The sequence below is a fragment of the Cyprinodon variegatus genome, unplaced genomic scaffold, assembly GCF_000732505.1.
Source record: "Cyprinodon variegatus isolate N-32 unplaced genomic scaffold, C_variegatus-1.0 Scaffold837, whole genome shotgun sequence".
Lineage (NCBI taxonomy): Eukaryota > Metazoa > Chordata > Actinopteri > Cyprinodontiformes > Cyprinodontidae > Cyprinodon > Cyprinodon variegatus.
In genome coordinates, this window is record NW_015151290.1 from 253,265 (window position 1) to 263,563 (window position 10,299).

Genomic DNA, 10,299 nt, shown 5'->3' on the forward strand with positions numbered 1-10,299 from the left:
GCAAATTAAAGCCTTTTTTTCCGGTTAGCCTCACTAATTAGTGGTTTTCTTACGGCTACACAGCTGTTCAGTCCCAATCCCTTGAGTTCCCTTCGCATTGTGCGTGTGGAAATGCTCTTACTTTCAATATTAAACATAGCCCTGAGTTCTACTGTTGTTTTTATTCGATTTGATCTCACCACACGTTTAAGTGATCGCCGATCACGATCATTCAGGATTTTTTTCCAGCCACATTTCTTCCTTGAAGATGATGGGTCCCCACTATCCTTCCAGTTTTTAATAATGCGTTGGACAGTTCTTAACCCAATTTTAGTAGTTTCTGCAATCTCTTTAGATGTTTTCTCTGCTTGATGCATGCCAATGATTTGACCCTTCTCAAACAGACTAACATCTTTTCCACAACCACGGGATTTGTCTTTCGACTTGGTTGTTTAGGAAATGAGAAGCAAGTCATTGCACCAGTTGGGGTTAAATAACTTGTTGCCAGCTGAAAGATAATCGCCCATGCAGTAATTATCCAATAGGAGGCTCGTACCTATTTGCTTAGTTGAATCCAGGTGGTGACTTTTTTTTTGGCCAGGCAGTGTATATATGTGCAGACTGCTTTACAGCATATGTCATTTCCCCCTTTCCCCATTTATTAGACGGAAGTCAATGTGACTAAATTTCCCTGATAGACAGTGGCACAATCCCAAACCGCTTTCTAAGCACTAACCCCTAAAGCTTCAATGTGTAATTTTCAGTTACATATAATAGTATTACAATGACATGAACCCTCCCTCCACACTGCCTGTCCTCTCTAACAATATGGAGGCCATCATGGTACAAAATGGCTCCTGTGACCTTGCTTTACCTACATTAGATAGCAGCATTAAGCTTTTAAAAAAGCTATTTTAAGTTAGCCTTTCAGCACAGACACAGAGCAGCTAGGGCTTCTCTCATTCTGCTCTGCCATCTGCCTCCATTCATGTCCAGTCGTTAGCCTTCAGATGCTAGTCTTGGCGTGCCGTCGTCTCTTGCTGCTCTGTCTCCCTGGGGGAAGCCACAGCCTCACTCTTCTGCTTTTAGACCTTTCTCTGCCTGGCAGACTAACTTGATCTTCTGCCATTTGAGTTTACATGTAATTATTTGTGGTTAGCCTCTACTTAACTTTGGCCAACTGTAGCCTCTTCTGGGCTATTAGCACTGTTTCCCGCCAGGCCGTTCCAAAACCTCCTCTCTGCTCCTAAGCTCTCTTCATAAACTCACAACTGCAAACTGCCACCTTTGCCGCTGTGGTTCCTTAGCTTCAGAGAGGGTCATAGCTGGCCAGCTCTTCTTGGTTCTGGGGCTCTCTCTCCCAATGTTTTCCCACTGATTTTCCGCTACACCTACCTGAGTTCAGAAACGCTGTTTCCTCTTACCTCTGTTGTCCAGGTGATTAGTCCCCCTATTTTGGGGGACTATATAATCTTTAAAACTCCCTGCATGAATTATAATAAAGCAATTTATATGTATAAATCAAGCGGAACACTATTGCGATAGCTGTACTGCTCCACTTGTGAAAGTAAAATCTGTTCGTCTCATTTTGGCATCAAGGCAATTATTCTTATTGCCACATTGCCAGACACGACACTGTAAAAAAAAAAAAAAAAAATGTACTCGATGATAACAACCTAATGAGCCTACTGGCTTAATCTGAAGCCATTCTATGAGCCTAATATCAGCTTATAACAACCATTTATTGGTATGATAACATCTGAAGCCGCTGCAGTAGTTCTGAAGGACCATTATGTCCAAGCATCTTTTTTTCAACAATAGTTTGATAATGCTGTTTTTAAGGCTGAGGTGAAAAACACCTGACATGAGCGAGCTGTTTTTGATTTAAATTAAATTCAGTTTATTTATATAGCGCCAATTCACAACATATGTCACCTCCAGGCGCTTTACAGTTCACCAGATCATGCAGTCAAATTGATTCAAAGTTTTCTATCTAAGGAAAGCCAGTTGATTACATTGACTCAAATGCAATCTCTCAATTTCAATCAAATCAGAGTCAAAAATAGGGAAAAACCATTTTGAAAAAACCTGTGGGTAAAACATCAACACAGCAGGACAAGGAACTTAGCTGCTGAACAGTTTCTTCTAAACTTTTGCAGTTAATTGGGCAGAATTGTGACAATTTAAAGTTTATTTTAAATGGAGACAGCATTGGTACCGGAGTTGGAGTTGATGTGCAGATTTCTTTTCTAATATCCTTTATTTTTTTCAGTAAAACATTTTTTAAAGTCATTTTAAAGTTTCAGAGTGAACAGAAAAATGGGAAACTTTAGACATATTTAGACATTTGCTAATGACCAGATCCAAGATATGTCCTTGATTGTGTGTTGGCTGTTTAACATGCTGTTAAACCAAAGCTTTTAAGTGTATTAAACAGTTCTTTTGCACCTCTGTCTTCAGGGTCGGCAAAATGTACATTAAAGATGACATCGGTACTTGAATATGCCAAAAAGTTCTTTACCTGAATCAAAACAAAACTGAAGCAAAACCCAACAAACCAATTCAATTCAATTCAATCAGTTTATTTATATAGCGCCAAATTCACAACACAAGTCATCTCAAGGCACTTTGCAGTTCAACCAGATCATACAGTCAAATTGATACAAAGTTTTCTATCTAAGGAAAACCAGTTGATTGCATTGACTCATTGACTCAAATACAATCCCTCACACTAAGCATGCTAGTAGCAATAGTGGAGAGGAAAAACTCCCTTTTAACAGGGAGAAACCTCCAGCAGAACCAGGCTCAGTGTGAACGGCCATCTGCCGATGCCGACTGGGGTTCAAGGAGACAGAAGCAGAGATACAAAAAGCAGTTGCAAAAGGCGGCCCCATCCAGGAAACACACAGCCAGGCCGACGAGCACAGAGCCAGCTTCCATGCCAGATGAGGAAGAGAGCACATCCAGCCAGTCACGGTCAGGGATACAGGACTACACTGGAAAACAGGCCGATCTCCAGCATCTATAAACAAGGGTGTTGATGGCAGCAGCACAGCTGATGTTTCTTTCCAGGATGACGTCACAGCCAAACAGGAACAGACGAGGTGAAGCTACTCTAAAAAAAAGCAGAGAGAGCATAATCAGGTTCTTAAACAAATAAATAAAACAGCTGTAAACAATCCTTTAAAGTTTTTGTGATAAAGGGGCAAACTGTAGAAGCTGTTTCATCCATGTCAATTGATAATCCTTCCAGAATTTAGGGTTGACACCTATCCCACATTACACTGCAAGATTGACCTGAAGACTTACTTAAAAAAATAAAATGAATAATAAATAGCACAGGGATACAAATTCCAATTTGCTGACGCTTTCAAACAAAATTGCTTTTTTTTTTTATTGCATGGTGCTATTGTTCTGGTTGGTAGAGAAAAAGTGCTCTTTTAGACCGGCATCTTTTATATCTAATAAAGTGTTCTATTTTTGATGCTTATTACAAAGCAAAAGCCACTGCTGTTCTCACTCAGTTATGCATTTGTTTGAGTTTAGATCAAGTGATTTCTTATTTTGTTAAACCAAGCAATCCCTGCTCAATGTGTTCTTCCATCAGTCCTAAAAAGACTCTGTCCTATTTTCCCCTATGGTTGGGCAGTTAATAACATTTTCTGTATGATCAGGGCACAGTTTTTAATTGCAGGGGCATTCATTCATTATAATTAAAACCATTTAAAACCAGGAGTAAGACACTAACTTTCTCAATTCAGCCCTATTAGGTGGCGGTAATGTTCTTAAAGCAGGTTTGCTGTAACACAGAGTTGCAGCTAGCACACTGAATAATCCATGCTAGTAGAAATAAAAACTTTCCGCATTAAAATAACAATCCTACAACAATGGAAAGGTAAGCTTTTAAGGTCTTGAAAAGCATGAAACCTGAAAAAATATGAAACATCTAAAAGCTGGTGGTTTGTGCAAAGGAAAAAACAAAATAAAATTGGAAAAAAATTGCTAAATCGTTCATCCTCTTTTTCACTTTCTAATTGCACTTTATTTGCATAATTTGCTGATCAAAATCACAATTTGCATACTTAAGGTATTGTAAGGGATATGGTATCAGTCTCATCTCTGACTCAATATTTTCACCTAAAACGTTTCCTCATTAGAGGCCAAAGGTCCAACTCAAGTCTGCCAAACCTTTCCACTGTAAGTTTAATTTGAAATAGCTATGTAGGTCAAGGTTTTCTACTTCCATAAAACAATAAGCATAAAGGTTATGGAAACGTGACTGCTTAGTCTGAGACCTAGCCAACTTATCAATCCATCATTTAACCAAGTGCATTTGGGTGCTTTATCACTTTGCTGAACACGTCGGCCACACAATCTGTGTGTTAACAGTTGCATGAAACAAACAGGTTTTTCTTCAAGTATAGTATTGACTTTCTATGGGCTCTATGAACTCTCCACTACTTTCTTAACTTAAGGCAGCTCTTTTCTTTTCCGTATTTTTTTACTGGATGAAATAATTATGCCAGGTGTGCCTGACCTCATTACTCATGGCCAGACACACCTGGATTAATCAGTAATGAAAGACGGGAAACAGGAGCTGCCTAAAGTTCAGGAATTACCGCAATTTTGCATAGAGCCTATTGCTTGACCAAAGACACCAAAGCTAGACATGTTGCCATAATTTATTTCAACTCAGTGTTTTAATTGAAAGGCGGTGTTGTGCCAATAAAACACTTGTGTAATTATTCCTTTTTGATTATGAATATGTATTCGTAATTATAGTGGGAAGAAACTAATAATAATGTATAATTTTAATCAAAAATTGTCCATGAAAAATAGATATTTTATGTACACCAGATAATAGTGATTAAGGGCTACCAGACTTTTATAATTATATCTGAATGATCAACTAACGATTTCAATTTACCAACAAATGTGGGTATTCAAACCAGTTGTAAACCTTGGTCTTGTTAAAGTACAACAACTTTTTAAAAATTTTTTAACTTGTAAATGTGATTGATAATTATTAACCATAAACTGAGCAAAAACAAAAATCAATATAAGAAAAAGCAAGGTGGCATAAAGATGGAAGCCACATACCAAGCTTCAGGAGAAGTCTGGACAGAACCAATGAACTGAAATTTTTCAATAGGTTCAGTTCAGGAACAAGCTCAGCATCCCTTTCTCCTGCCTAGAGTCAAACAAATATTCTGCCCTCCTTTGACCTAAAGCTTTTCTCTCACACCTCACATGTTTCCATCTGTCTCTAGAAGTCAGGTAAAGGTGCAACTAGAGAGACTGAAACGCGACCACCAGGTACAAATGGTGTCAGCCCCAGAGTCCTGGAAGCCTGTTCAGAGCAGCTAATGCGGCCATCACAGGTTGGAGTCCCTGCTTAGCTGCCTTTGCTGCATGTCTTCACCCCTCTCTCTAATTCTATTTCCACTGTCTATTAAAAAAAAAAAAAAAAGTAAATGCCTCTAGAACGTAAAAAAAATGTTAACATATACAACAACTAACTGAAAATATGAGTTACATAAACATTTAACTGTCCTTTGTGATCAATAAAATATAAAAATAATCACCTGTATGTATTTTAGATGTCCTCGTAGACAACAGTTTTTAAGTAGTCTGAGAATAAAGCTTCAGTGGTTTTTGGGGAGAGGTGGATAAAGAAAGCATTATATTTTCTCACACTTGTTTTTACTATGTATCTTAGGCTTGCTGACATTTGCAATTGATGCTGCTGCACTATGCCATGCTTTTCAGTGAAAACGAATATTCAAAAACATTTTTAGATATTTCATTTGCTTTAAAAGATTATACTTGGCTGATATTATCAATCATACATTGTGTTTTGTCTACATTTCTTTTTTTTTTTATCTCAGTGCAGGCATCCCTTGTTTGTGATGTAACAATTTTAAGAAGGTACTGAAAATAATGTAGGAAAAAAGTAGAGACACCATTGAATGAACCAGGAAAATACTTAGAGGAAAAAAAGATAACAGAAGACACTGACATACTAAGTCAAAATAATTTCCTCGTCAGATTATTACTTTAATAACTGCTGCCAGAAAACGGAAGTAAAAGGGCTATTCATCAAAGCTCCTATAGTACCCACAGTAAAAAGTTAATGATTCTACATATAATCACCCATATATGTTGGAGATTTCCTAGGACTGAGAGCAACATTTCTTCAGCAGACTGAGAAGTAAGTATCAATGGATATCAATGGGAATCAATAAGGAAAGCGTTATAACTCTTTACACTTAGATTTAATAGAACTAACAGCCTGCTGTCAAGTTTGAAAATGCAACTATTATTTATATCTAGATTGTTAAAAATAAAGGTAACATTTCTGAAACCTTAATTAACTTTGCTTTACAGACATGCTTAGCCATATACTACTGTTTTGGGGGATCTTTCTTATCTTGGGGCATGCATCCCTTGCTGTCTTACCATCAGGAGGTAAAGTCTGCTTTCAGATATATATTTTCTCTTGCATGTTTTCCTGTATTTCTTTTTAAATCTGATTGTATTTCCAGGAGAAAATGAGACTGACTTCAAAGCGGACTTTGAAATTATCACTCAGACAAATTTTGAACAGTTGCGGACAGTGAGTGACAGATTCAAATTCATTGCCCGGAGCTGTAAAGAAATCCTGGATAAATATGATGAACGAGAAGGTAGGCATGCTTTACATTATGAGATGTTTTTCTGTACACAACTTTAAACAAATCGATATTTTCATGCACCCAAATGTAATAAATAGATTTAGTTAATTTAGGATTCAGTAATTTCCTAAGCATATCTGTACTACAGGCAGTAAGCCAAAGCAACAAATAAGAAAATCTCTGTAATCATGAGTCATTGGGTCTATTTTATTGAAATGTCTACAGATGGGATATACTACCTGACCACTAATAATGGGATGAAGTATCAGACTTTCTGTGACATGAACACTGCTGGAGGTGGCTGGACTCTGGTGGCCAGTGTTCATGAAAACAACATGAATGGAAAATGCAGTGTGGGGGATCGATGGTCGAGTCAGCAGGGAAACAATCCAAACCTGCCAGATGGTGATGGAAACTGGTCCAACAGAAACACCTTTGGTCTAGTAGAGAGCGCCACGTCTGATGATTACAAGGTATGCAGGTCAATCTGGAAAACAGGTACCTTGCAAGCATGTTTGATATATTCAACATAATCTGGTCTTTCATTAGGTGGTGACTGTCACAGTGAGTGGGATTTTTTCTAAATCTGACCTGAGTTACATTCTGTAATGTTTGCACACTTGTAACCATTAAAATTCACCAAAAAGGCACTTAAATAATTAAACATTAGATGATAAAGTGAAAATATGACAGTCATCCAAGCACAGCAATGCATGTTTTTGAACTAGAGGGAAAAATAAAAAATCTTATCTGTTTCGTACTTTTTGCCTTCCTGGAGTTTTTAAAGAATTGCTTTAAACAGTCTCTTTGAATGGAGAGTGTCTCTAAACAACTTGTTTTAAAACTGTACTCTAATGATGATGATTCCCTGCATGGATTACAGTGTTAGATTTCTGTAATGCATAGAACTGTACATGATACCAAAAAGTAAGTTTTTTTCCTCACCAGTGCACTCTGTTGCATGTGTTTAACTTTGCTAGACAGGTGAGAGTTTTAATGTTCCCATAACTCTCTAAAGCTTACATAAGAAAATAATGATAGATAGTGAAATAACATTACAGACAGGTGGATTGTATAAACTGTTGATAAACCGTCTCATTTGATTAGATTTAATTCAGGGGTGCTGGAGTAAAAGAGAGTAAAAAATGCCACACTTTTCAAAGTTAAATTCCTGAGTCCTGAAGCTTTTTTGTTGTTCCTACTCATCCCAATAAAGCGGTAATCTATGTTCTATCCAGTAAAATAATCCAAACCATGATCATAAACACAGTTTCTGTTTTCAGAATCCAGGATATTATGATATTGTTGCACAAGACATGTCTGTGTGGCACGTTCCCAACAACTTCCCAATGGAGCACTGGAACCTGGCAGCCATTCTCCGCTACCACACTGAAAACAACTTTCTCCGTCTTTATGGGGGAAACCTCTTTAACCTATTTAAGGTTAGTCAGAAAAACTAAAACAGTGGACCTGGTTTTAAAAGAAAATAGATTACTTCAAAAATCCTTATATATACTTATTGGTCTAAATGCATTCATGACAAAATGTCACATTTTTGCAGCAATTTCCTGTAAGGTACAACATTGGGTCCTGCTCCAATAGAGGACCAGCAGTTCCCATTGTGTATGACCATGGAGACACAGAGTCCACCAAAAATTTATATGGACCAGGTCCTAGAAGTAAGTTTTTTTTATTTTCTTTTTATTTTTTACCATTTACCGTAATTGAAGTACAACACTTTAACTGTTGTATTTTTTCCTCTCTTCAACAAAAAAGATGAGTTTGATCCAGGCTTCATCACTTTCAGAGCAATAAACCATGAAAGAGCAGCCATGGCGATCTGCTCTGGGGTCAAACCCAGAGGGTGCCACTGTGAACATGTAAGTCTGGATGGTTTAAATATGTCTGGTCATCAGATGATAAAAGCTATAACAATTCTGTTTGTGTGTTCAGTATTGTATAGGAGGAGGAGGATATTTTCACCCCGAACAGTGTGGAGATTTTCCATCATTTGACTGGGACAGACTTGGAAAGGAGCAAGGCTGGAGCGCCTCTAAGGAAATGACTGAGTCTGCCGTCTTGCTGTTTTACCGCTGAGAATATCTATCCTATAAGATGAATCTAGTCTAATTTCATCCCCTTAGACTTAAAGGAATGTTTTTAGACCCCTCACCAGTAGATGGCATTACACTATTGTGTATTTCAATTCTCCAACTGAAAGTTAGGCTTAAACAGGTAGTTAAACTGTTAGCAGTGTAAAACCTGTGCCGAACGCAAAGTATTTTACACTCATACAGTAAATGAAAACAAATATATACAGCTGGATTCAAATGTCCTAAAGCATACTAAGAACAAACCATGTCAATCAACATAGAAGCTTAAGACTGGTTTTATTCAACAAGAGAGCAACCATGATAAGAATAAATCAGACAAGTGTAAATTAGAGGTGGTTAATGAGTCTCCATCTACAAGTCTGATACACGTTTTATTAATTCTGAAAAAATAAATTATATTTAAAAAATAATTTCAAATAAGTATTTTTAAAGATATCTACGTTCATTTTAAGAAAATTAGTCAATGCACTCAACAGCAAGGCAAATGAATGTTTGGCAGAAGTTGAAAATTTTTATTCTAAAAGAACTGATCAAAAAAGAGAAAACTTAGAATAAATGAAGAAGCAAATGTAAGAACAGCCGCAAGCATTAAAAAAAACCAAAAAAAAAAAAAAAACCTGATGAACAGTAAATATGGATTGGACTCTGTAGAAATTTTAGAGATTACCTTAAACTACTGACTCATCTTGTCAGTTCTTCAATGTTTTGACAGCTTCGCATTATAAAATTTTTTAACTACATTTTGTGGCACTGTATGTGAAGAAGTGTACAAATCTTTTTGATAATTTTAGCTTCTATTGCAACAGCATAATTACACAATGAAGATGTTATGAAAACCTAATAAAAAAATTGTTAAAATCACTTTTTTGACTGAAATGTTTACTTAAAGTCAGGTTGTGTGTTTTTTTTTTAGCAGAGCCAAATGCAAAGACTGAAGCAGAGGTGGTTTCTTGCAGCTTTGCCTCACAGACTAAAGCTGGTGGTTGGTTCCACAGGAGAGGAGCCTGATAACTAAAAGATCTGCCTCCCATTCTACTTTTAGAAATTCTAGGAACTACTAGGAAACCTGCAGATTGATAGCAAAGTGCTCTGTTAGGAACATAAGGAACAATCAGATCTCTGATATAAGATGGAGCTTGGCCATTTAAGGCTTTATATGTGAGAAGGAGGATTTTAAATTCTATTCTGGATTTAACAGGAAGCCAATGAAGAGAAGCCAGGATAGGAGAGATATGACCTCTCTTTCATTTTCATCAGAACTCTGGCTGCAGCATTTTGGATCAGCTAAAGTTTGTGGACTTCCTGATAGTAAAGAATTACAATAGTCCAACCTTGAAGTAACAAATGCATTGACTAGTTTCTCAGCATCACCCCTGGACAGGAGATTTCTAATTTTTGCAATATTGCACAGATGAAAGAAGGACATTCTAAAAACCTCTTTGATATGGGATTTAAATGACAGGTCCTGATCAAAAATAACACCAAGATTTTTTATTTTATTATCTGAGATCAGTTTAATCCCATCCAAATGA

General features: G+C 36.9%; 1 protein-coding gene across 1 annotated transcript; it reads left to right on the plus strand.

The window, feature by feature from the left end:
• The first annotated feature begins 6,368 nt into the window (after window positions 1–6,368).
• LOC107099096 (intelectin-like) lies at window positions 6,369–8,750 on the plus strand. The gene is made up of 7 exons (XM_015397070.1): window positions 6,369–6,447; window positions 6,525–6,665; window positions 6,879–7,126; window positions 7,937–8,095; window positions 8,215–8,332; window positions 8,430–8,533; window positions 8,607–8,750. The coding sequence occupies exons 1-7, from the start codon at window positions 6,369–6,371 to the stop codon at window positions 8,748–8,750; spliced, it is 993 nt and encodes a 330-aa protein (XP_015252556.1).
• Window positions 8,751–10,299: the final 1,549 nt, after the last annotated feature.

Coding starts and splice junctions, on each gene's coding strand:
- LOC107099096 (XM_015397070.1), top strand. CDS start 6,369: ATGCTTAGCCATATACTACTGTTTTGGGGGATCTTTCTTATCTTGGGG. Junction 6,666..6,878: donor TAAATATGATGAACGAGAAG/GTAGGCATGCTT, acceptor AAATGTCTACAG/ATGGGATATACTACCTGACC. Junction 8,333..8,429: donor ATATGGACCAGGTCCTAGAA/GTAAGTTTTTTT, acceptor TCAACAAAAAAG/ATGAGTTTGATCCAGGCTTC.